The following is a 27776-nucleotide window of genomic DNA, read 5'->3' on the forward strand; positions in this document are numbered from 1 at the left end:
ATAGTTGATTTAAAATATATACATTGTTTTTTTAAAAGCATGTTATTGGTAAAATAATGATCTTTCATATGAGGATCACTGAAGTTTCACTCACTCTTACCAAAGTGGCACCTTTATTTTCCTAGATGAACATTTTGCTTAAAAATAGGGTCTCTTAAAAAAAAGAAATGAAAAAAGAAAGAAAAAGAAAAAGAAAAGACTAGGGTCTCTAGTGCCCTCTGGTGAAACTTCCTGAGACTGGGTATCCAAAAAAGTAATTCAGCTCATGACGGAAGAAAGTTAAATAACAGAATTACTACCTGTTTACATGTGACAAATTGTGATTTGCTGCCTTGGGCAACCTCAGAGGATGTCCTGATCTCAGGCAGAGTTCAACTACTGACACTCAGTCAATATTTTCTTCCGGAATTTTCATGATCACTGCCTTCTTAAAAAAACAAAAACTGTCATTATATTATAAATGGGAGAAATAATGTGGGAAAGTCTCTAAGTAATTCAGGTTATAATCCAGACCAAAAACACAAAAAAGGTTAACAGGACAGCAAAAATGATAGCTAAAGCTTCGGATGCAAGAAGGGCTCTTTTAGTGGTCCCTAATTCTTAGCCCTGTCTTCTTAATAACAGATATCGTGATTCTAGCCAACTCTGTGCGTAGTTTCTGGGAGAAGAGGACCTTTTCCTCAGATTTCAGGAAGCCGACCTATTCCAGATGAGGGCCATGTCTAAACGTAAACATCAACAGAGTCTAAGTTCATTCTCCAGACCAAAGACTTTGGACTTAAGGTTCTTTAGTTCTCCTTGTAGCTTATGTGCCCGTCTATTGCTGTCACGCACCTCACGCAGAATGGCAAGATCCTGGTTTGCCCGGGCATTAAGTGTTGCCTAGAGATTTGGAAAAAAAAAAAAAGAAGAAGAAGAAATGATTATGGCACATGCCAGGGAAAAGAAATCATAAAGACTAGGCTATGCTGGCTCCTTTTTGGGAGACTTTTAGCACATAAGATAAATTCAATCCTTAGCTTGCTTAATGACTAACTAAAAGAAAGAAAATGTAGAGTAGAATTAAAGCAGAAAAGGCATGGGACTCTGCTTTCCTACACGATAGTAAAGAAGCCATAGGATAGAAATCAACAGACAATAATGAGTAAAAAAAAGAGATCAATATAAACATTACTGGTAGATTTGCCAAAGAATGAAAAAAAAGCGTCTCTTCTATAACTAACCTTGTTTGGCACATAGCAATCATTTAGGATATGTGGATGACTGGTTAAATCTCTTTAAGAAGGATTCTGAGGCAACCTGAATTCTACATAAAGCTGTGTTTGACAGGGAGAAATTACTTCATTACTTACTCACTCTCCCCATTGGTAAAACAGACACCGGTCTTTTCATCTACTTCTTGATCTGGGAAGGATGAAGCTTTCTGGTAAGTTTAACTCAGATCAAAGTACGATGGTACAGGCTAGCAATGATTTCAGTCTACTGTGTCCTCCCTCTGGTGTGCACTTAAGCTAATTTTAATGAGACTTAAAGGATGGTGATCCGCTAGGGTCTACCCTCAGGGAAACAGCCCATCTTTCTTCTGAGGAGCCCTCACGACCATGTTTCCTTACCTGCACCCCTTTTCCCCCCTCGGTAATTCAGAGTCAGCAATTACCTTATAGAGGATTTGCTCCAAGTCTTTCAGCTTCTGCCGGAGAATCTTAATATCCGTCTTAAAGCCTTCTACTTCCAAGATACGCCGATTCTCCAAGGCCTCATAGCGTCTTGTCATCACCTGTAAACGCTTCCCCATCTTGTTAGTACGATCCTAAATATAGGGACATGGCAAGGCATTTGTGAAGATGAGGGAAGCATTCCCGGAGCATCTGCGCTTCCCACTCAGTCAGAAGTGGAAGAGAATTTTGTACCTTGAAGATCTCTCTCCTCACTCCCTCTTCCTCACGAATTCGGGCAAGTTCCTCTTCTAGGGAAATGCACTGCTCTTGATACATGTTGGATAATTTTTTCTCTTGTATTAACTTATCCTTTAGGGACTGCAGGTCAGAAGGAAAATAAAATTACAATTTTGGTAATTCAAGTAGCACTTAGGCAACGAAAGGAAATAAATGATTTCCATTAAGTCTAAAACGAGTTAAGGAACAAGATGGCAAGGAACTTTGGAGAACATTTGAAAGCCTCCTATTTCTAGATGATTCTCTTAACCTTTTTCTAAAGTGTCCATATTAGAAATTCTTTAAAATAAAACAAATATTTTTGGCTCTGAGAAGGGTCAGATAATGGAGCTCAGAACTGTACCAAATAGGACATGACAATATATGTTTTGGGACACATTTCTGAAGCTCTTCTTTAAATAGAAACAAGAACATATAATACACATGTTCCATTGAGCAGCGGGAATGATCGGTAAAAACCTTAATCAGATCACGTTTCTTCCTTACACACAAACCTTCAAAGACATACAATGTTTAGAGCTAAATATTCTTACCAGGAAAGTAAAGGCCCTGTAAGGCCCTCCATGACTGGCTGCTGCCCACCCTCCAACCTCTTTGCTTACCACTTCCTTCTTGCTTATTCCTCTATGACCACACTGATACTCCCTTTCTTCCCTGAACATATTTTTTTTTTTTTTAAAGATTTTATTTATTTGAGAGAGAGAGAGAGAATGAGAGAGAGAGAGCATGAAGGGGGGAGGGTCAGAGGGAGAAGCAGACTCCCCGCCGAGCAGGGAGCCCAATGTGGGACTCAATCCCGGGACTCCAGGATCATGACCCGAGCCGAAGGCAGTCGCTTAACCAACTGGGCCACCCAGGCGCCCTCTTCCCTGAACATATTTTAGACTTGCTCTTCCCTCTGCCTGGAATGCTCTTCCCCTAGGTCTTTATGGCAAGCTCAGTACCACTTTATAGGTCTCAGCAACAATATTAGACTTTACAGAGGGTCCCTGTGCTTCCCTACAAAAGCAGACTTTCAGCAACTATATATAATCTTCATGTAATCTTTTTAATTCCTTAATACCATTTTTTAATAAGCTATCATTTTCTGTTTTGTTTCTGTACCTTCTCACCCATTAAAGTTTTTATTTATTTATTTAAATAATCTCTACACCCCATGTGGGGCTTGAACTCATGACACTGAGACCAAGAGGCGCATGCTCTCGCCACTGAGCCAGCGAGGTGCCCCCCCCCCTTTTCACCCATTAAAATGTAAATGCCATGAAGGCAGACCTGGTCTAATTTATCTACTGCTATAGCCCCGGAGCCTAGCCCATAGTAGGAGTGCAATAAGTATTTGCTGAAAGAATAAATGAATCAATCAATAGTTTACTTTTCTAAATCCCCAAACACTATAATGGTAAGCTACGCTTTGAAACCTATCTCTTGAGGGTGCTGCTACAACAGCTTCCTGGACTGAATGGATCTTGTATGACAATTCTTAGGTTCTTTGGAATTCTCTGAGTTCTTTCAACTTTTCTAGAGAAATTAACAATTTCTGTAAGACATAAGAAAACTACCTTAGCGCGCCTGGGTGGCTCAGTTGGTTAAGCAACTGCCTTCGGCTCAGGTCATGATCCTGGAGTCCCGGGATCGAGTCCCGCATCGGGCTCCCTGCTCAGCGGGGAGTCTGCTTCTCCCTCTGACCCTCCTCCCTCTCATGCTCTCTGTCTCTCATTCTCTCTCTCTCAAATAAATAAATAAAATCTTTAAAAAAAAAAAAAAAAATCTCCTTTTAAAAAAAAAAAAAAAAAGAAAACTACCTTAATATATTCATTTTGGTTATGATGAGTCTCATGAATGACTGGCCAAACTTTTCCAATTTTATCTTCTTTCTTCTTACACTGCATGCTGTATTGCTTAATCTTTGACATCAAATGATCCTTTTCAAGCATCCATGACTTCTCTTTATTTTGGTTTTCAAATCTGAGTTGCAAAAAGTCTTTCGTGCTCTCATAGAGAAGTTCTTGGGTATGATGGAGACTATGAAAGAAAGTACAAATGTGGACACCAAGATGCTTACTGGTACATATGATGCATAGTTACTCAAACAAAGGGAAGATACAGGTTCTTTAAAAACGGTGCAATATATTGGGGCGCCTGGGTGGCTCAGTCGTTAAGCGTCTGCCTTCGGCTCAGGTCATGATCCCAGGGTCCTGGGATCGAGCCCTGCATTGGGCTCCCTGCTCTGCAGGAAGCCTGCTTCTCCTTCTCCCACTCCCCCTGCTTGTGTTCCTGCTCTCGCTATCTCTCTCTCTGTCAAATAAATAAATAAAATCTTAAAAAAAAAAAAAAAAAAAGGTGCAATATATAAATTCTATAAAATATCATTAGCAGTATTTAAAACACAATCTGATCACTGGCAAACTTACATGTTTTACTGGACAAAGTGTAATATACCTACCCATGTGCACTAGTTCACAGACTGGTCTTTTTTTTTTAAGATTTATTTATTGGGCACCTGGGGGGCTCAGTTGGTTAAGCCTCTGCCTTCAGCTCAGGTTATGATCCAGGGTCCTGGGATCAAGTCCTGCATCGGGCTCCCTTGTCGGCGGAGAGTCTGCTTCTCCCTCTACTGCTACCCCCTGCTCATGATCTCTCTCTCTCAAATAAAAAAATTAAATATTTTTTAAAAAGAGAGAGAACATGGGACGCCTGGGTGGCTCAGTTGGTTAAACATCTGCCTTCAGCTCGGGTCATGATCCCGGGGTCCTAGGACTGAGTCCCACATCTGGCTCCTTGCTCAGCAGGGCTCTCCCTCTGCCTGCTGCTTCCCCTGCTTGTGCTCTCTCTCTCTCTCTCTGTGATAAATAAATAAATAAAAATCTTAAAAAAAAAAAGAGAGAGAGAGAACATGCACGCATGCAATTGAGCATGAGGAGGGGCAGAGCGAGAGAAAGAATCTCCAGCAGACCCTCCACTGAGTGTGGAGAACAATGCAGGGCTTCATCTCACGACCCTGAGATCATGACCTGAGCTGAAATCAAGTTAACTTGCTTAACTGACGGTGCCACCCAGGTGCCCAAATAGACTGGTCTTTATAGATATTTTCCCAATGCTAATTCCAGGTTATATAATGAAAAGACATAGCCTGCATAAGTATGGACTATTCCCTGACTGAGGGTGAACACAAGTTCTAAAATGTCAAAAATAGTTTTGATTTTCTTTATGCTGTGCTCCACATGTAAACTGCCCGATATCAAATCTTGTCGTTTTCTCAAGATCAGTTTCCTCCATGGAGAGATTGTGACAACCTTAGCCCATTTTGTTTCTCCATTTTCTGAAATTCTTTATCAGTTTAAATCGCTACCCGTGTTATAATTTGACACTTGCTCATACACTGTGTCATGTTTTATTTATTTATTTATTTTTAAGATTTTATTTGAGAGAGTGAGCGAGCGAGAGAGAAAGCACGAGCGGGGGCAGGGAGAGGGAGAGGGAGAAGCAGACCCCCGACTGAGCAGGAAGCCTGACTCCGGGCCCTATCCTAGGACCCCAGGACCACAACCCAAGCCGAAGGCAGATGCCTAACCAACTGAGCCACTCAGGCGCCCCGTCATGTTTTAACTGTCAAAAGGCATAGTTTCATTTCTTTTTTTTTTTTTTTTAAGATTTTATTTTTAAGTAATCTCTACACCCTACGTGGGGCTCGAACTTACAACCCCAAGATCAAGAGTCACATGCCCTACTGATTGAGCCAACCAGGCACCCCAACATGCATATTTTTTAACCTGAGTGAAAGCATATCCCTTATTGATCGTTTACTTTTGCCCTGCTACCACCAGATTGTCAAGAACAGTACCAACTACTAAACACACAGAGTACTAAACAGATTCCTGCTGACTACTGAGATTTAGGAATAGGCAAATGATGTTTCTATCTTCAAAAAAGGATATCCCCAGAAGTTAGCAACTCATCAGTTTAACATCAACACTTTCTAGAAAAATACTGTATCAAATGATCAAACTGCTTGCAAGGAATATTAAATACCATGAGGCAATCACTGTAATTTTCCACTGACTAAATAATGTCAGAAAAACTCAGTTCTTTCCATGAGTAACAGGATACACAGATAAGGGAAACATGATAGCATAATGCAGGCACAAAGCAGGGTAACTGTCACCGAACGAATGTATATACACTCAGGTATACATGTATGTGTATAAAGAGAGATTGATTCAGTTACCACAAGATCTCTCTTGCTTTCAATGAGTTATTTTATTCTATTTTACATTATGTTCTCAATTACAAACTGGGCAAGTAATAGTCTTGTTAATGTATAAATGGTTTGAAAGTGAGACCCAAAGGGCAGTCATTAAAGGCCTTGGATTTCATGCCATTCAATATCCTTAGGATGATCTATCTAATGTAAGGGACTGATTATATGCTCAGATGTACAGATAATGCCACACCAGGATGGCTATTAATATTCTAGAAGACACATACAAAATTACAAATTACTCTGACAATTTAAAAACACAGTTTCCTTAAAAACAATTAAAATCCAATGAAAAGTGAACATGCTATGTGTAAGCACAAAATACCAAAAATAAAAATAAAGATGGAGACGAGCTGGCCACATGCAAACATATTACACTGTGTTAAAAGAAACAGAGCCTGCAAGAGCCAGAAGGCATTTTCTATCCTGTATTGGTCAGAGATCTTAATTTAAGAATCACATCCAATTTTAATCATCACACTTTTTTTTTTTTTTTTTTAAGTAGACTCCACGCTGGGCCTGAAGCCCAACGTGGGGCTTGAATTCATGACCTTGAGATCAAGACCTGAGCTGAGATCAAGAGTCGGATGCTTAACTGACTGAGCCAACCCAGGTGTTCCAATCACCATACCGCTAAGTGGAGGAAGAGGCACTAGAGAAGTTTAAGACGACAGTAAAAGAAGATAAAAGGACATTAAAAATGCAACATGAAAAAAAATTTTAAACATAGAATGTTTAATGCAAAAAGAAGTAAGATGGAGCTTGATAAGGATCACCAAGTGTTGGACAAATGTTTATTGTGTGACTGTTATGCATACAGGGCAGGGCAGAGGCCACAGCAAGCCCCTGGGGAACAGATGTGACTCTAATAGGTGGCTCTAAGTGCCACCGGGGGCAGGCGAGTCATCATAGAATGTGGAGGAGGAAAAACTGAATTCTGCCTGGGGAAGTGTTCAGAGAAGAGGTGAACATGCACAGCAAAGTGCCTGCCACACAGCAAGGATCCCACAAGCAACAGACATTAGTAGTCAGACTGAAGGACGGGGTAAAACACAGCAGTAGAGGAAGAGCTGAGACTGAAAAGGTTAATTTGGTGCGAGATGACGAAGATTCTAGTAATTCATGCTGAGGTAGCAGGACTTTATCATAAGTAAATGGGGAGCTATCGCATGTTTTTGAGCTGTTGGTAACTCCTAATGGAGGCACTAACTTATAACAGTGAGGAAGACTGTAGAAGGCAGTGGGATCAGTGAGAGGAAGAACAGTTAGATTACTGCAGCAATGTAAACAAGAATAGAGCTGGGGGATGCCTGACTGGCTCAGGAGGGGGAGCACACGACTCTCTGATCTCAGGGTCGCGAATTCGAGCCCTACGTTGGGGGTAGAGATTACTCAGAAAAATATAAATCTTAATAATAATAATAAAAAAAGAATAGCTTGAACCAATGTGAGAAGAATGAGAGGGAGAGAACGGACTGGAGAGCCTTCCCAGGCTCATACTCAATAGGGCTTCAGATTCAGGAATAAGAGAGTGCGGAGTTGAAGATAACTCTAAGGCTGGGAAGCCTAGGAAACGGGATGGATACCATTAAACTAAATGGGAAAAAGAACGAAGTAGTAGGTTTGAGATGGGACAAGGGGGTGTTTCTTGGGAAAGAAAAACAGTCTGTTTCAGTCACAGTAAGTTGGAGGTGTTCGAACATATTCAACTGAAGAGATCTGTACAGCACAGTCTAGCCACTGGAAGCAGGCAAAAAGCCGAGGAGGGTCAGACAGGTAGAAGAATCAAGACAGGTTGTTCCGGAAATCAAAGGGAACTAATTTCAAAGAAAGGGTGGTTAGAGGTACCAAATATCCAGAACGATACTAGTTACAATGAGGACTGGAAAGAGATAACTGGCCATGGGAATTAAGAAGTCAGTGATGACCTTAGAAAGGACATGCTTAGTAAAACGGTGCAGATGAAACCAGGCTGCAGAAAGGTGAGGAAAGGCAGGCAGGTGAGGAAATAGAAGCAGTGAAGACAGAGAGTTTGTGGTTTTTGCACAGGTACGTAGTCATTTTTCCCACATTCGTGAAAGACCAGACAAAAGAAAAGGTCCCTACCATACTGGGCTGAGTCGGATAACCTGTCAATGGGTAAGAGAACATTTCTTAACCACTAAGATCAAGCTAAAACTCTAAAGTGGGTTAAATGGAGCATGTGGGATACTTGCCAACGCTTCAAGAACAGAATCAACAGCACTCCTAGAGAAGCCTGGACACCCACCTACAGAGAGGCAGGGGTGTCTAACGAAGACAGATTTTTCAAGGTCTCTTTCAGTTCCACAGTCTTATGCTGCTAAAGGACAGGACTGTTAACTTTTACGCCACTCAGAAAAGTTTACAAATCTGTCAGGTACAGCTTTCTTGAACACTCACTTTTTGGTAAGCTCTTTGATTTTGTCCTGATTTCTCTGGTGATGAACTTGTATTTCCTCAATGCGAATCCGTCTATCCTCCATGAGCCCTTCAACTTGCTCTCTAGAAAGCTTGGTCTGCTCTTCCAGCTGAGCCTGCAGTGATTCCACCTAGACAGGCCAAAAGGGGTGAGGTATCCACTCCTGTCTTGCTTCCACTTATTTCTTACCTCGAAAAGCGAGTCTTTCTCCAGAAAACTTTAAAAAACAAAACAAAAAATCCACAAACAAAAGCACAGCAACAAAACAAATAGAAGAAAAATCTTAAGTGTACTCCTTTTTATGTAATGTCTTATAAATGGGGTTGGGCTACACAAGAGCAAGCTCTGTCCACACTAAACAAAGCATCTGCATCACACACAAAAAGCTAGAAAATCCAGTTTCCTCTACACCCTAACAGTCTCAGTTTTTCACTATCTCCCCTTTGGGATTCTTAGGACTATCTCCCTTCTAAGACTCCCTGGTTGCGTAGAAACAGAATGACTCTTTTCTTCAATTTTAATTTAAAAAGTGGAGCAAAATCAGTATCATGTAATTTCCTTCTCTGGTTCTGGCTGTCACTCCAAATGGAGATACTGGCCACGGGTAGAAACTATCATTTAAAGCAACAGACTCCTCTTGTACCCCTGTAAGGACAGGAACTTGAGTGCACCTAGAAAAAAAATCATGGTTGCAAAAAATACACAATTACCAGGTGGTAAAAGGATGATTGAGGACTTTAGAACACATGCACTAAATAAACGGATATACCCCTACAGGTTAATCTATCAGCAGAGACAATTTTAACTCTGTGTGTCTCCCCTAAGGCCAACCACAAAGGGAATTCTTACTGTATGACAGTTTTGTTGGGTAGGGCTAAGCATATAAGCTGAAAGAACAGAAGGTTCAGAATAGCACTTCTAGAATGGCTGAACAGAGAATAATGGTTTTAAAACATGAAGTCTTAGAAATTAGGAACAACCTAAATTTTCTTAATCACTTGATGCCTAGATATAATATGTGTGCAAGGCCATCAAAAAAAATGAAATCTTGCCATTTGCAATGATGTGGATGGAACTAGAGGGTATTATGCTAAGCAAAATAAGTCAATCAGAGAAAGACAATTATCATATGATCTCACGTGGAATTTAAGAAACAAGGCAGAGGATCATAGGGGAAGAGAGGAAAAAATGAAACAAGATGAAATCAGAGAGGGAGACAAAATAAGAGACTCTTAATCTTAGGAAACAAACTGAGGGTTGCTGGAGGGGAGGGGGGTGGGGATGGGGTAACTGCGTGATGGACATTGGGGAGGGTGTGTGTTGTAATGAGCACTGGGTATTATATAAGACCGATGAATCACAGACTTATGCCCCTGAAACAAATAATATATTATATGTTAATAAAAAAAAAAGAAATGAAAACATATGTCCACACACACACAAAAAAAAAAAAAAAAGAAAAAAATATGTGTGCAAGGAGATACTTCTATGATAACAAAGATATGTTACACAAAGCTAAACTTGTGGACAGAAACTGTCCTGGTCTGCTTTACCTGTAGGGTAAGTGTTTGTATGTCTCTTTGGTATTGCTCAGAAGTTTCTTCCTTCTCTCTTATTGCTGGTTTTCTTTTGTTTACTTTAGAATCTAAAATAGAAAACAAAAATTAATCAAGACCTTTACTTAGTTTTTCTTTTGGCTATTTGAGCATCAGCAGACCTCTGCAGAGGAGGTTTCATTTACCTAGAAGAGAAGGAAAGGAAAAAAAAGGAAAGCATACAATGACTATAGTAATACTTTTTCAAATGGGAATCTCTCTAAAGGAACTCTGCGAGGAGGTCTCCTGGATAATAATATTCATCTTTCTAAAGAATTTTCCTTTGGAGTTGTATCTATTTTCTTCATAAAATCTTATTTAATCAGAAAAGGTAAGGAATAAGGAAAAGTAAGTCTAAACATTTGGTTATGATGTATCACCCAATTTTCAAAAGACAAGATTTTAAAAATAAGCAACACTAAAATTATACTGAACAAAATTCCTAGGATGATTCAAGAGGCTTATGCTAAGAGAATAGATCTTAAAAGTTCTCATCATAAGAAAAACAAATCTGTAACCATGTGTGGTGATGAATGTTATCTAGATTTACTGTGATGATCATTTCATAATATATACAATTATTGAATCCTTACATTGTATACTTAAATGTAATGTTATATGTCAATTGTATCTCAATTTTCTAAAAAAAAGGCAAAGAAATAAAATTGGGATTTCCATTTAAAAAAGAGAGAGAGGAGACTGAGGCTTAAAAGCTAATTAACATTCTGTGATCCCAGAAGTTATCCAAATCTGTTTTATCATCTGTAAGCATGTTTATTATGTATTTTTTATTCTCCTTTATTAAAACATCATGGGAAGGTTAAAGGAAAAAAAGCTCAGTGAGATCTTAAACCAGCAGAGACATCATTATGAACATTTATTATTATAACATAGAGGAAACGAAATCTAATTATTTGCACCATGTTTTTGAATTCTGCATCGAGAATTTATAATATGGCTGGTACCTGCTCTGAAAGCTGAGGAAGATTCATTCTGTTCACATATACCTACAGCCTGGATAGTCTTTGAGCGAATGCTGACCTGAAGAAGCAAAAAAACCAAAAAGTATAGAATTAGCTTTCCTATAAATGTCGTATTTCACTTTTAGCTTTACTTCTGTAGATCAAAACACTATTCATAAATCCAATTGGTCAAAACTGCCATAATCATATAAGAATGTCATGCATGGGAGACACCAAAGTGGACAAAGTAACAAAGTGGATAAAACTCAATGCTAGTGATATAAACTAAAAAATTAAATTTCAGAGTTATTTCATAATATCTGCTAAAAGAAAGGGGCAGGGGATCTTTGGCAAGGGCCTTTAGGAAAATAATGGGAACACAAAAGCATGCATATGTAGATATGCATAAAGATGCTCACTGATCGCTTCTCGGCCTTTTGGCTAAGATCAAGTGAAGATGCTCACTGAGGCAGTTTATAGAAGAGTAAAAATGGAAAAACTATATATACACATAAATATTTCTATATGAATGGAAAAAGAGCTTTATCTCTGGGATAAAAGAGACTGCCACTTTTATATGACAGATTTCTGAAATCTGTCTGTTTTTAATAAAGACCATCATTACTTTTGTCATCAGCATAAACTAAGATTAAAAAAGATACCTGAGTATTGCAAACTTGCTCCCATACTAAGTCAGCTCTTGCTTTCCTCTCTAATCTCACCCAAAACATCCACTCCTCTGTGCTTTAAGGTTTCCAAACAGAGAAATGGGGTAAATGATGGTTTTTTTGGGAAAAAAAGAGTAAGTAAAAGCACAAAGCTCTTTGTAATTACAGAAAATGCTTTGAAGACTTAGAGACTATGACAGCTAATTCTCTTCTATCTTCTTCAGCAAGTACCAAAATTGCTCTTATTTTGGACCCCAGCCTGCATTTTATAAAAAATCATGCTTACCATGCCATACCAAATATTACTTACTTTGTTTGGAGGCTCCTTATAAAAATAGGTCACTTCTCCAGTGTCTGTGCCCACAAGAGCCAAGAGATTCTGAATCTTTTTCTTGTCTTCTAGCTCCCTGCAATTCTCATAGAGAGTAAGCACACATTGTGTTCGGAGGAAGTAAAATTTTCTATTTAAAGGATCTCCTTTCTGATTTATTAAGACAATGGCAACATCAAATTAAAATTGAGTAAGATTTATTGAGACCTTAGCTCTAATTTTTAAAACATCAGATATTTATATTCAGGAATTCAGAGAGAAGGGACCAGAAAATAATTTCTTAGTTGGTTCTAGAAGAGAATTATAGTGGATGCTGGGGTACACTGCTCAGATTCTCCTCTTTAGCACTGATGGGTTCATTCCTCCAACTGACAGCAATGTAGCAAACTGTGGCTCACAGATGAATCTCTCTCCAGAATTGTCCTCAGTTAAGAGGGACTGCCTTAACCAACTGTATATCCAATGGACAGACTGCACCCAGTGCCTAGCTAATGAGAGGGCAGAAAAGTCCAATCCCCTTGCCTTAATTCAGGATATCTCTGAAGGGCCATCCCAGCTTCAGTGCACCCTGTGGCACTGGCTGAGGTCTTTTGAAGTTAATTAAATAGTTCAACTGCTGCCCAATCAGACTTTCCTTATTCCTTCATAGGTGGTTATTCCTGAGGGCACTCTCCAATAAATCTCCTGCAAGCAAATCTCCACTGCAGAGTCTGTTTTCTTGGGAACCCAACCTAAGACCGTTGATATCAGAAATGGACCAAGGAAGCAAACTCTAAAACGAGATTTCAGAGCCTGTGGTATGGAGATGGTTAATAGAACATAGTGTTCTTGGGGCGCCTGGGTGGCTCAGCTGGTTGAGCATCTGACTCTTGATTTGGGCTCAGGTCATGATCTCGGGGTCATGGGATCCAGCCCTACACTGGGTTCTGTGCTCAGCAGAGAGTCTGCTGGAGATTCTCTCTCTCTCTCTCCCTTTATCCCACCCCCCACTTGTGCTCGTTCTCTCTCTAAATAAATAAAATCTCTAAAAAAACAAACATAGTGTTCTTAGGCTCGACAGATGGGTGGGTACAGCTTAAAAAATTAAAATAAATCAAAGATGGGCGCCTGGGTGGCTCAGTTGGTTAAGCATCCAACTTTTCATCTCAGCTCAGGTCTTGATATCAGGGTCATGAGTTCAAGCTTCACATTGGGCTTCATGCTTGATGTGGAGCTTAATTAAAATAAATAAATGAATAAATAAAATAAAATAAAATAAATCAAAGATGGAGGGAGGCTAAGGGCAGCACCCTATACAAAATCACAATCTCTGACCCATCTTCCACACCTCAGCCAGTTTTAAGACTATTACTTGACAAAGAAGCTGGGTCCCCAGGAGGTAAGACTTGGTAAGACAGCAAGTGTACATGATAATGAGTCCCCTAGTCTTTCCCCAAAAGACCCATGGCCATTTATTTAAGTAATTATACACTGGAGGAAAGGAATTACCCAGGTAATTCAAGGACTGATGGATCCAGGGTCTGAATTGACATTGATACCTGCATTATCATGGCACTGGAGTATATAGGAACCATGTAATCAACAGAATTTTGTTCCAGGTCCAGCTCACAGTGGATCCACTGGGTCCACACCCAATCAACGGTCAGTTTCCCCATCTCCAAATGTATAACTGCAATGGACATATTTGGTAGTTGGCAAAACCTTCAACAAACTTCTTGGCTTTTGGGTTAAGAAGACTCTGAAACTGCCCCTCCCTACCCCTGCCAAGATGGTAAATAAAGACTTAAAGGATGTAGGGGTCAAGGTCACCATCAAATCCCCATTTAATTCACAGTATGACCTATGCAAAACCAGAAGGATAACAGTGGACTACTACCAAGTAGGTCCCAATTTCGGTCACTGTGCTAGATGTAGTGTTTTTGCTAGAGCAGATTAAGTTGGTTTTAGGTACATGGTATATGGATACTGATTAAGCAAATGTATTCCTTTCCATTCCTAACAGGACCGGAAATAGTTCTCATTTGTGTGGGGTGAACACAGTATACTTTTACAGTCTTTCCATAAAACCAGGTTAACTCTTCTGTGTGCTATCAAATAAGTCTAAAGAGACCTGGATCTGGCTATACCACAGATCTCATTAGTTCACTACTAATGATATCAGATTAAATTAGACTGGATAGACAAGAAATGGCAGATGCGTTAGAACCCTTGGTAAGATACATATGCTTCAGAGAGTTGGAGGTAAACCTTACAAAGCACATCAGTGAAGTTTTAAGGGTCTGATCTAGGCATGACAGGACATTCCCTTCAAAGTAAAGGACAAATTATTGTACCTTACCCTTACCAGGAAGAAAAAAAGACTCTTCAGGTCTCTCCAGAGAACATAGTCCATACTCTGGAATACTGCTCTGACCCATATATCAAGTGACATGAAAGGTGAGCTTTCAGTGTGGCCCAGAGTTGAAAGGAAGTTCTGTATTAGGTCAAGGCTAAAATTATTAAGGAGATTGAGTTGGTAATCAAAAACCTCCTGACAAAGAAAAACTCTGGACCTGATGTCTTCACTAGTGAACTCAAACCAAGTATTTAAAGGACAAACACCAATAATTCTCAAACTTTTCTAAAAATTGAAGATGAGGGCGCCTGGGTGATTCAGATGGTTAAGCGTCTGCCTTCAGCTCAGGTCATGATCCCAGGGTCCTGGGATCGAGGCCTGCATCAGGCTCCCTGCTTAGCGGGAAGCCTGCTTCTCCCTCTGCTTCTCTCTCTCTCTCTCTGTGTCTCTCATGAATAAATAAATAAAATCTTAAAAAAAATAAAAATAAATAAAAATTGAAGATGAGGCAACACTTACTAACTCATTCTATGAGGCCAGCATTGCCCTGATACCAAAGCCAGACAGACATTACAAGGAAACTACTCTATACCAATATCCCTCATGAACACTGATGTAAAAATCCTCAACAAAATACAAGCAAACCAAATTCAGGAGCATATTAAAGAATTACACATCATGATTAAGTGGAATTTATTTCTGGACCAAGCATAGTTCAGCATATGAAAATTGATCAATGTAATACACCACATTAACAGAATAAAGGAAAAAAACCACAATCATCAATTGATAAAGAAATCTCATGTAACAACATTCAAAACCCTTTTATGATAAAAACACTCAACAAACGAGGTAAAGAAGAAAACAACCTCTACCTGGTAAGAGCCATGTATGGAAAACTCAGAGCTAACATCATACTCAATGGTGAAAGACCAAAAGTTTTCCTCTATGATCAAGAACAAGACAAGGATGCTCACTTTCACAACTTCCATTTAACACAGTATTGGAAATTCTAGCCAGGGCAAGTAGGCAAGAAAAAAGGAAAAGACATCCAAAGTGGAAAGAGAGAAGTAAAATTATCTTTGTTCAAAGATGTCACAATCTTCTATGTAGAAAACCTAAGGGTTCCACAAAAACAACAAAAACCAAACCAAACCAACCAAGGAAATCCTATTAGAACTGATACAAGAGAATTCAGCAAAGTAGCAAAATACAAATTCTTCATGCAAAAATCAGTTGCATTTCTATACACTAACAGTGAACAATCTGAAAAGGAAATTAAGATAATAATTTGCTTTACAACAACATCAAAAAGAATAAAATACTTAGGAATTAACCAAGGAAGTGAAAGACTTGTATACTAAAAACACTGCTGAAAGAAATTAAAGAACACATAAATAAATGGATTGGAAGACCTGATATTATGATGTCAATATTACCCAAAGCAATCTACAGATTCAGGGCAACTCCCATCAAATCTCGATGATATTTTTTGCAGAAATAGAAAAATCCATCCTAAAATTCATATGGAATCTCAGGGAACTCAAAATAGTTAAGACAATCTAGAAAAAGAACACAGTTGGAAGACCCACACGTCTTGATTTCAAAACTTACTACAAAGTTACAGTAATCAAAACAGTGTGGTACTGACAATAATGACAGACCTATAGACCAGCGGAATCGAATAGACAGCTCAGAAATAAGTCACACATGTATGGTCAAGTGATTCTCAACTTTCAATGGAGAAAAGACAGTCTTTTCAACAAATGGTACTGGGAAAACTGGATATCCAACACACGAAAGAATGAAGGTGGACCCTTACCTAACACAATATACAAAAGTTACCTTAAAATGGATCAAAAACCTACCTCTAAGAGCTAAAACTATAAAACACAGTGGGAGTGCCTGGGTGGCTCAGTCGGTTGAGCGTCCAACTCCTGATTTCGGCTCAGGTCATGATCTCAGGGTTGTGAGATGGAGCCCTGTGTTGGGCTCTGCACTGGGCGTGGAGCCTGGTTAAGATTCTCTCTCTCCCTCTCCCTCTGCCCCTTCCCCACGCCCACTCATGAGCGCTCTCTCTTAAAAACAAACAAAAAAAACAACTATAGTGATATTGGATTTGGCAATGATTTTTTGAATATGACACCAAAAGCAGATGCAACAAAGGGAAAAGTATACCAATTGGACCTTACGAAAATAAAAAGTTTTTTTGCATCAAAAGGATTATCAACAGAGTAAAATGGCAACACTCAGAATGGGAGAAAATATTTACAAATCACTTATCTATTGGATTAAAGTGGATTAAATCCAGAATATATAAAGAACTCTTAAAAACTAAACAACAGTAAAAATCAAAGAACCCAATTCAAAAATGGGCAAAGGGCTTGAACAGACGTTTCTCTAGAGAAGACACAAACTGGCCAAAAAGCATGTGAAAAAAGGCTCAATATCACTCATCGTTAGGGCAGTGCAAATCAAAACAATGAGATACTATTTTTACACCCATTAGGATAGCTATTATTAAAAAAAAACAGAAAACAAATGTTGGTATGAATAAGAAACTGAAACTCTTGTGTACTTCTGATGGGAATGTAAAATGGTGCAGTCACTATCAAAACCAGCATGGTAGTTCCTCAAAAATATAGAATTAGCATTTGATTCAGCATTCCACTTCTGGGTATATACACAAAAGAACTGAAAGCAGGGACTTGAATAGGTATTTGTACACCAATGTTCATAGCAGTATTATTCACAATAGCTAGAAGGTGGAAACAATTCAAATGTCCATCAGTGGATGAATGGATAAACAAAATGTGGTAAGTACATACAGTGGGATATTATTTGGCCTTAAAAAGGAATGAAATTTTGATACATGCTACAACATGGATGAACCTTGAAAACATTATGCTAAGTGAAATAAGCCAGACACAAAGGGACAAATACTATATGATTCTACTTCTGTGAGGTCAAATACATATATGGAAAGTAGAACAGTGGTTACTAGGGGGGGGGGGGGGGGGGTGATGAGTTATTGTTTAATGGGTACAGAGTTTCTATAAGGGACAGTGGAAAAGTTCTAGAGCTGGATAGTGGTATGGCTGCATGATAACATAAATATACTTAATGCCACTGCACCATACACTTGAAAATGACTAAAATGGTAAATTTTATGTTAAGTATATTTTACCACAATTAAAAAAAATTTAGTAGTGGATGCTGTGGAACACTGCTCAGATGCCACCTTCAGGACCAAGACACCCATCACCCAAGAGCTGAGTCCTTCTCCAGGAACTGCCCTAGGCTGAAGGAGGCTGCCTCTCTCAGGTTTACATCCCCTCCCTGGTGACAGCCGACATCCAATGAGTATAAAAGGTCAACTCGTTTGCCTCTGAATGGCTGTCCTGGCCTCAGAGCTCCCCATGCGGTTGGCTGAAGCCTCTGCTACCACGGAATCACAGTTCAAATTCTCCCTCTGCCCAAATTTGCTCATAGATGTTATTCCTCAGAGTCCCCCTACTAACCATCCTCACATCCATCTCAGAATCTGCTTCCTGGGGAACACAACCTAAGAGGACCATAGAGAAATGTATCTTGTTTAGTGTAATTTATTTATTTTTTTTTTAAGATTTTATTTATTTATTTTACAGAGAGAGACACAGCGAGAGAGGGAGCACAAGCAGGGGGAGTGGGAGAGGGAGAAGCAGGCTTCCAACGGGACTCGATCCCAGGACCCTGGGATCATGAACTGAGCCGAAGGCAGATGCTTAATGACTGAGCCACCCAGGTGCCCCTCGTCTAGTGTAATTTAGAAATAGAACCCCAATATTTCCCTTCTCCCACTTGGTACCTGATTCTCAGTCGGTCGTTTTCTGAGTAGAGGCGTAAAACATGCTCCCGTTCTTGGAAGAGGCAGACCTGTATATCACTTAGAGCTTTCTGCAATTCAGCAATCTCTTCCTCCCTCTGCTGCAAATCCCATTCTAGTTTATGCTGGGGGGAGGAAAAAAAGGTAGTTGAAAAGATATTGCACTTCACAGGAGTATCTCTGATTGGATATGGTGGATCAGTTCATGCAGAAATATTACAAAATGAATGGTTTCACCAACACGGAATTCAAATGACAACAACAGGTTGTGTACAGACTTGAGTTTAAAAGCTGAAGGGTAAAAAAAAAAAAAGCTACAGGGTGAGTGTGATGTTTGCCTATAACATCAAAGCTCTCCTATCTTTCTTTTACAGATTACAGAACCCTATAATGCCGTATGATTTACCTGTTCTAGTCACACTTTTTTTTTTAATGCTTTCTATGTAATAAGAATTATATAATTTTGGAAAAACAAAGATAAAAAGGTATGATTCTTGCCTACAGAGTTGGGAGAATTTTGTGGGGGGAGAGATGTTTGATGTGTAAACATTAAAATGAAATAGTTATTTCATGAAAGAGTGTGCATAGTAAAATGGAGTAAAACCTCTGCAGGTATTGGGAAGTCAGAGAACACAACCAAAGTTGGAACTTGAAAGATGAAAACTGCTAGAGACAAGCAGAGGGCGGGTACTCTTGGGGAAGAGAGAGAAAGAACCATCAGAGCCTTCCGTGTCTGGGCAACCCCAAGTATTTCAGTGCTGCTGGAGCGGACAGTCAGAGGCAGAGTGGGGAAGTATGAGGCCACAGGCTGGACACTGGTAAGGAGGACACTGTCATAGTTCGGGGGAGACATAATGAAAGGTGGAACTAGTGTTGAGGAAACAGTGACTAAGTTGTTGGAATGGGTGAAGTGATATTTAGGAAGCAGAATGAAGAGGACTTACCAAGTGACGGAAGTAGGGGTTGGGGAGAATTGCAGGCAACGATACCATTTACTGGACACGGAATTAAGAAAAAGTGAAGAGATAAGGAATGGAGGGAGGGGAAATGTTCGTGGTACAGATTATGTGTGGGTAGGTAGGAAAGAGGAGAGTAGTTCAGACATGGACAGGTTAATGTGGAACTCAGGAGAAAAGTGCGTTAGTTATTTGGTGTCATCATCTCATATATAGTAGTAGAAGACATGAATATGACAAGACCATATATGGTGGAATCTAGAACTTTGATATTTAAGACTAAGGAAGGGGGGCTGTTGACAGAGACTGAGAAGAACTGGTCAGAGAGGTAAGACAGAAACTGGGAAAGGAAAATGACACACGGAAATCAAGAAAGGACAAGTCTGCAGAAAGGAGAGATCAATAGTGACAAATACTGCAAAGGCCACGAAGAGATCATTTTGACTAGCAGGTTCCAGAGACCACAGGAGGTGCACTTTTAGTGGAGCAATGGGGACAGAGACCAAACTGCAGTCAAGAGGTCACTGAGTAGGTGACAAACTCAAACTATTCTACAGGTGTGGTTGAGAAAAGAGCCATCCACATAAGAGAGTAGTTAGAGGGAAGCACAAGTACAGAAGAAAGACTTGAGTAGGTTTATATACTGAGGACAAAAAGCCAACGTCAGGCAAGAAGTTAAAAATAGAACACACAGAAAAGAGAGATGATGAAGCAGGGTTTCTGAGGAGGAGAAAGGAATGGGGGCTAGGGGGACTGTTGGATCAGTGCAGCTTGAACAGGCAGAGACAGCTGGTCCCTGAAGCAGTAAAAAGAAGAGAGATGGATATAGACGTAGATGACCTGTGTGGATGGGCAGGAAGAGAGCGCATGTGTGATAGCCGGTGTCTCCTCCGTGAACTAGGAAACAAGATGGCCTGAGAGACGAGGGCTAAGAAGGGGTTGCAGGCTGGTGGAGGGTGAAGGTATGGCACAGATATGCACAGGCAAGAAAACTGCTGTATAGTGACTAAGGATACAGATGGACAAGTTTACCATGAATTTATTCTGTAATGATATGTAACCATTCTAGGACAATTGTTCTCAACTGGGGGCGATTTTTGCCTATGCCCCAGGAGGAACTGGGCAACATCCACAGGCATTTTTGATGGTCATGACTGGGGGTCGGGGGGATGGGGGAAGAGGTGTGCTACTGATATCTAGTGAGTGGAGGCCAAGGATGCTACTAAACATCCTGCAATGCACACAACAGTCTTCACGACAAACAAGTACCGAGCCCCAAATGTCAATAATGCTAAGGTTGAGAAATCCTGCTCCAAGAGAAGAGGTGGTGGAGAACTGGATGAAATTATAGCTAGCGTTTGTGCTATGCAAGCAGGGCCAGAAGAATAAGCATGGGGTCCCATGAAGGCAGTACAGTTACTGAAGTGAAGCACAGTGGAGTTTGGGTTAGGAAGGAAGGATGTGAGGTCAGAAGCTGGCAGGCAACACTGAGAAAATTGAACTATCAAGGAGTTACAGAGCTAACAATGAAGTTAAATGAAGTCAGGTGTAAGGGGGTGAAAGAACTAGAAGTATAAAAGAGACCTCTAAGGTTTTAGAGGTCTAGCAGTTGGCGGAGATTATAATCTAGTGAGGGACCCAAAGGGTGGATAGGTAGCTAGGCTGCGGTAGAAAGCAATAAAAAAAGAATTTTTAAAAGAAAATATCTGCTGATAATATGAGCCGGCACTTCTCTCAGGAATGAATAGACTCAACCAGAGTCCGAAAAGGGTATAACGCATCATCCCTTTCACCTGTGCATCACAAGCTGCTTTGTAGAGTTCCAGTTTCTTCAACAGGTCTTCATTTTCTTCCTCACACTCAGCCATCTTCTTTTGGTAATATTCCAGAAGCTCCTGAGAAGGGCAGAGGACAGCCAGACGATCTTCCGTGGAAGGCAAGGGAGTTGACTCCATCGAATCCAAGAAAGACATTCCCTTCCACTTTGTGGGACCACTGAAGTCACAGGTAACATCATGTTTGGAGACAGTTGTTGGCCTGTGAGAAATCAGAAAGGACATATTCATTAAACTATTTGAACATTTACGAGACATTATAATTTCTTTTTTTTTTTTTTTGAAGATTTTATTTATTTGACAGAGAGAGACACAGCGAGAGAGGGAACACAAGCAGGGGGAGTGGGAGAGGGAGAAGCAGGCTGCCCCCTGAGCAGGGAGCCCGATGCGGGGCTCTATCCCAGGACCCTGGGATCATGACCTGAGCCGAAGGTAGATGCTTAATGACTGAGCCACCCAGGCACCCCGAGACATCATAATTTCTTAAATAAAAAAGGAGTTTATGTTCTTGAAGTGCTATAATTAAGGTGCTCATAAACCTTCAAAGTTTGATGTTCCGGGTTAGTGACTAATTTTATGAACTGGTTTCCAAGTATTAAAGACTTAAAGCTAGATTCAAAATATATGTTAAAAAAGTAAAAAGATCATTAAAAAAATGAAATATTACCCAAGTAAGACCAGGTAATAACAGAAAATTTAATACTATTAAGATACATAGCAAAAGAACACTATACACTGCTGGTGGAGTCTAACTTGACACCACAGAGAGTAATTTGGCAGAATCTAGTAAAACTGCTATTCCTCTTGTCCTAGAGAAATTCATGCATATGTGTACAAGGTGACACATATGAAAATGTTCATAGCAACATTATTGTAATAACAAAAATGGTAAACCTTCCAGACATCCACTCAGTAGGGTAATGGATAAATTGTGGTATATTTATATAAATGGAACATTACTCAAAGTCATTAGAAACTATGGATTAGAGATATCCAAATATGAATGAATCCTCCAAGCAACATTAAATGGGGAAATGTGCATAGATGCATATGTAGAAGATATTACCATTTATTTAAGAATGGAACTTGCCAAATGAAACTGTTTTTAGGAACAGGTACATATAAGTGGCAAAATTATTAAGAAAGGGAATGATAAATATAAGATTCAGGATTAGAAAACATAGCCTTAGTTAGTAACCACACAATCACATCAGCATCAGAGACATTTGAATTACACAGACCAAGACTAGACAAGATCAAAGGTTAATGAAAGGCTGGGCAAGAAGTTCTCTTTGCTTTTAGCAAACAAGAGCGTTCGTCTAAAACAATGCAAGTCAGAAAACAAATGGTGTGGAAGTGGAGAAACCCTGTGAAAATTAATCCACTTTGGCTTACTCTCTGCAATTTACAACATAACAAAATAGACAGTGTGGAGAAACTTTATACTGGATGCCCAGAGCTGTAGTTAACAAAGGAGATGGTCAGCACCTTTAATAAGTAGGCATGTATAGAAGAGATATTAAAATTTACTTTCAGCTAGCATGAAGGAAAAACCCCTAGCATTTTCTCAATCACTAAAAGCTCGTGACAGAAATGTTTTTTTACTTAATGTTTCATGTCTTCAAAGGGAGTTGCATTATAACTACTCTGGGAAATAGATCAGTAGATGAACTAAGAGGTACTGCTGAGATTTTGCAGTTGAGAGTTGTGGCAATGAGGATGAGGATGTCTGTCATGCGGGAAGTTGATGGCAGAACCAGAATTAAAAGTCCCCTGTTTGCATGCTGGTTGGTTGTTTCCTCTGTAATCCAGGATCCACGGGCACTCTACCAGGCCCATTCAAACTGCCTGGATTCGGGTATTAACACTTAATATGTCCTAGTTTTAAATCCGAATTGCATATAATAAGAATAGAGAAATAAGGCCTAATATAGTTCAAATCCAGAGTTTGGAAACACTTCTAAAACCTTTCTAGTTCCTAAGCTAACTTGCACTTACAGCTACAGAAGTCTTGATTCTTTAACAACTTGAAAATAAGCAAATGTCTTACTTTCTGCAGACGGGGGTATGCACTGGGGTAAAGTTCATGTTGTCCTTTTCACACCTGTAAAATACATGAAAATTCAGAATGAAGGGTCAGAAACAGACCAAAAAAAAACAGTACAGGATACACAGACATGTTCCCTTTCCACCATCACCAGATGTACCTGCTGGTGAGAATGTGATGCTTTAAAATGTAGGATTCTTTATAGTAGTTCCAAATCCTGAAAATCTATGACTTTTGAATTTTCATAAGGCATTCGTCATTACTATTTTTAAATAAAATCAGAATGGCATCTAATGTTTGGATGGATAAGCACACACAAAAGAAAAGCCTCCTTAACAACAATGCAAAACGAATTTACAATCCTTTTGCTGAAATAGGAGGGAGATGCAGAAAAGTTTCTAACAAGTAAGGGACAGTAAATGGAAATTAAGGTAGAGGGCCAATTACACTAAATTTAAAATAAATACAAAGCCACTGACATCTGGTGAGCTTTATCTATTGTTTCATCTTAGAGAAAGAAAAAATTACAAGCTTTATAAGGTCCATTTACAGTCTCCATTCCAATTGCTAACATGGAGCTTGGGTTCCTCTATTTGAATAATCTTATCACAGAAATTTTTATGAAGATAACCTCACAAACAGGGAGGGAACAGGAGAGAAGGGAAGAAGGGGGAGAGAAGAGAAGAAAGGGAGAAGAGGGAGGAACGGAGAAGGAGGGAAGGGCAAAGTTTATTAGCTTAGGGAAAGCTGGCTTATCAAGCATGCTTTGTCAACCCATTCTGATTTTGAGCACAATGATGTAATATTCTGTTCTTGTACTCTTTTAATTGGTATGTATCTGTTTATAATCTTCAGTCCTTTGGAGAAGAATTTTGTGAACAAGAGTGAAAAGAGATAATCACTCTTGTTAATTCTATATACCATTTTCCCGCTCGGAACCCCAGAACGCCCCTGCTCCTCCTCCCTGAAACCTTTCTTCATTTGACTTCTAGGACACCAGAGGTTCCTGGTTTTCTTTCTTCCTCACTGGTCATTAATTTTCAGTCACTGCTAGTTCTTCTTCCTCTTTATCTATACTTATTGCCTCAATGACTGCATGAAGTATCAGTTTTAGGGGCGACTGGGTGGCTCAGCCAGTTAAGCAGCTGCCTTCGGCTCAGGTCATGATCCCAGGGTCCTGGGATCGAGCCCCACATCGGGTTCCCTGCTCAGCGGGAGCCTGCTTCTCACTCTCCCTCTGCCCTGTCACCACGCCCCCAACTTGGGCACTCTCTCTCAAATGAATAAATAAAAAATCTTAAAAAAAAAAAAAGTGTCATTCTTAAATACTACGTACACACTAATAGTTTTCAAATTCCTACCTCCAGTGCTGACTCTGCCCTCCACTCCACTCATCCTATCTCACTGCCCTATTCCCTATCTCCACTTGGATGTCTTACAGGTCTCTCAAGCTTCACAAGTCCAAAACCAAGTTCCTGATAAACACCTACCACCAAAACCTGCTCTTCTCTCAGAATTCTACATTCCAGGGGTGCCTGGGTGGCTCAGTCAGTTAAGCGGCTGCCTTCGGCTCAGGTCATGATCCCAGGGTCCTGGGATAGAGCCCCGCATTGGGCTCCCTGCTCAGCAGGGAGCCTGCTTCTCCCTCTCCCTCTGCCTCTGCCTGCCCCTCTGCCTACCTGTTCTCTCTGTCAAATAAATAAATAAAATCTTTAGAAAAAAAAAAAATTCTACATTCTAGTAATTACTACCTCGATCTTGCCAGTTGCTTATGACCAAAAACCTTGGTTGGAGCAATTTTACTCCTCTTGTCTTACATGCTATACTCAATCCATGAGCAAATCCTATTGGCTCTACCATCAAAATATCAAGAATCTGACAATTGCTCATGCCAATACTGCCCTGGTCCAACCCACTAATCTCTTGCTAGGATGACTACAAGAGCCTCTTTAACTGGTCTCTTTGCTTCCACTCTCAAATCCAGCCCCTGCAGTCTATTCTCAACACAGTAGTTAGAGTGATTATTTAAAATGTAAGTCAAGGACGCCTGGGTGGCTCAGTCGTTAAGCATCTGCCTTTGGCTCAGGTCATGATCCCAGGGTCCTGGGATCGAGTCCCACACTGGGCTCCCTGCTCGTCAGGGAGCCTGCTTCTCCTTCTCCCTCTGTCTGCTGCTCCCTGCTTGTGCTCTCTCTCTGACAAATAAATAAATAAAATCTTAAAAAAAAACAAACCACCATGAGATACCAGTATACACTCTCTAGTGTAACTAATATTAAAAAGAAATAAAAAGAGAGATAATATCAAGTGCCGACAAGGATGTAGAGCAACTAGAACACACACTACTAGTGCAAGTGTAAAATGTTACACCTATTGTGATGGTTAATTAAAAAAAAATAAAATGTAAGTCAAAACACAAAACTCCTCTGCTCAAAAGCCTCCTAAGACTTAGTTTTAGTCAGAGAGCCAAGGTCTTTAAAATGGCTTCCAAGGTCCTACATGATCCGCCTACGCCAGGACTTCTGTGACCCCTACAACTCTCCCCCTGCTCACTGCACCAACATTGGTCTCTGCTATTCTTCAAACATGCCAGACAAACTTTTACTTCAGACTTCAAACTTCTACTTCATTTATGATGTTCTTTTCCCATTTATCTATATATGGCTTGCTCCCTCTCCTTGAGGGTTCTAATGTCACCTTCTTGGTGAAGTCTTCCCTGATCATCTGGCATTCCCTTACCCACCTTCTCTGCTTTACTTTATCACTATCTGACCTAGCTAGAAAAGCAGTTTCTGCTTCTGTCTTCCATTAGCTTTCTTCTGCCAAACAACCCTTCGAGTACACCATCTTTTTCTCACTCTCTCCTTTAAAATGACTACTCTCCTCCTTTAAACTCACCTCCTTCCACAAAACTTCTTCAAATTGGGTGAATTTGTCTCTTGTAAAAAACAACCTAGAAAATAAAAATGGTAATTGGGTTGGTATGGTAGGATTATGGGTGACATTTTTAACAGCTTTATTGAGATATAATTATATAATTCACATTCCATACAACTCAAAGTGTACAATTCAATGATTTTAGTATATTCAGATATGTGCAACCCTCACAATTACAGAACATTTTTATCACTTCAAGAAATCCTATATCCTTGGGTGCCTGGGTGGCTCAGTTGGTTAAGTGACTGCCTTCGGCTCAGGTCATGATCCTGGAGTCCCGGGATTGAGTCCCGCATCGGGCTCCCCGCTCAGCAGGGAGTCTGCTTCTCCCTCTGACCCTACCCCCTCTCATGCTCTCTCTCTCTCAAATAAATAAATAAAATCTTAAAAAAAAAAAAGAAATCCTATATCCTTTAGCCATCACCCCTGTGCTCCACCTCCCCCCCAAGCCCTAAGCAACTACTAATCTACTTTCTATTTCTATAGATCTCACTATTTTGGACTTCCATATGAATGAGATCATATAGTATGTGGTCTTTTGTGATTGGCTATGACAGGTTTCTTCTCTCACGATGGGTATGTTCCTTGCAGAAAAGAAAATGGGCTTTACTCATTATTGTATCTCCCAAAAGAACAATGTCTTTGTTTATAGATAAGTTAAGGGTTTCAGGTAGCTTCTAACCTCTATCTCCTGTGGTATCTTCCTTTAGGGTTGTTGTTGTTTTTTAATATAGCCTTATCCCTCCTTACAATTAAATCTTTTTTTTTTTAAGATTTTATTTATTTATTCGACAGAGAGAGAGCAAGCACAAGCAGGGGGGAGCAGCAGGCAGAGGGAAAGGGAGAAGCAGGCTCCCTGCAGAGCAGGGAGCACGATGAGGGGCTCAATCCCAGGACCCCAGGATCATGACCTAAGCCGAAGGCAGACGCTTAACGACTGAGCCACCCAGGCGCCCCACAATTAAATGTTGATTAGCATTTTGACATTTACTTTGATTACCCCCACAATAACTGTCAAGTATTTTTATTATTCCTTACTTCTACAAATGAGGAAATTGAGGGTTTAGACTATCTTGGGATGAGGGAATATTGGAACGCATTTCCAGGACCTCCAAATTCTATACTCCTTTTTACATTTCATCCCGTTGCCGACTCCTTCATTGCTATGGCTCCCCAGTCCTCCAACACCCCCGAAACCTTTCACTTTGCACGTTCTAACTTCCCTCTTCCGGTCCCCGCACTTACTTCTCCCTCACCAGGTTTTTTTTAGCCCAAGGCCCCATTCCCTAATCCCAGCATCCTAAACCCAAATCTCTGTACTCACGCCACACTAAGCTTAGTCTCCGAGTCAGAGACCCCAACCGAAAAACAAAACTTAAATCCGGTAGCGTCGCGGCGCCAGTGAGCGTGCACGAATCCGTCCAATCGCCCACGAGTTTACACGGCCCTTTGTATTGAGCACCAATAGGAAGGCTAGTCACATAGAGACACGCCCCCCCCATTCCCCGCCCTTCCTCGCTACGCGTCTAACCGCGCAGAGATCGCCGGGAAGTGTAGTCTTACTTGTGTACATGGCTTCCCCGGGTGGAGCA

The 27776-nt window shown here is 40.2% G+C and overlaps 1 protein-coding gene across 1 annotated transcript; it reads right to left on the reverse strand.

The window, feature by feature from the left end:
• On the reverse strand, positions 1–27573 carry CCDC77 (coiled-coil domain containing 77). Its single transcript, XM_032391052.1, has 13 exons — positions 27509–27573; positions 26146–26200; positions 23251–23304; positions 21159–21402; positions 18392–18534; positions 12189–12285; positions 11214–11289; positions 10207–10298; positions 8635–8783; positions 3758–3977; positions 1911–2036; positions 1658–1810; positions 1–882 (listed from the first exon to the last, which is right to left on the reverse strand). The coding sequence occupies exons 3-13, from the start codon at positions 23286–23288 to the stop codon at positions 736–738; spliced, it is 1485 nt and encodes a 494-aa protein (XP_032246943.1). The 5' UTR covers positions 23289–23304; positions 26146–26200; positions 27509–27573; the 3' UTR covers positions 1–735.
• Positions 27574–27776: the final 203 nt, after the last annotated feature.

The sequence above is a fragment of the Phoca vitulina genome, unplaced genomic scaffold (assembly GCF_004348235.1).
Source record: "Phoca vitulina isolate PV1807 unplaced genomic scaffold, GSC_HSeal_1.0 scaffold59, whole genome shotgun sequence".
Lineage (NCBI taxonomy): Eukaryota > Metazoa > Chordata > Mammalia > Carnivora > Phocidae > Phoca > Phoca vitulina.

What these genes read in the sequence shown, in the direction of transcription:
- CCDC77 (XM_032391052.1), bottom strand. Translation starts at nt 23,288, where the DNA reads ATGAACTTTACCCCAGTGCATACCCCCGTCTGCAGAAA. An exon ending in TTCCTCAGCTTTCAGAGCAG is followed by an intron (nt 10,299 to 11,213) that starts GTACCAGCCATA and finishes TTTCTATTTTAG; the next exon opens with ATTCTAAAGTAAACAAAAGA. An exon ending in ATCAAAGAGCTTACCAAAAA is followed by an intron (nt 3,978 to 8,634) that starts GTGAGTGTTCAA and finishes TTTCTTTCATAG; the next exon opens with TCTCCATCATACCCAAGAAC.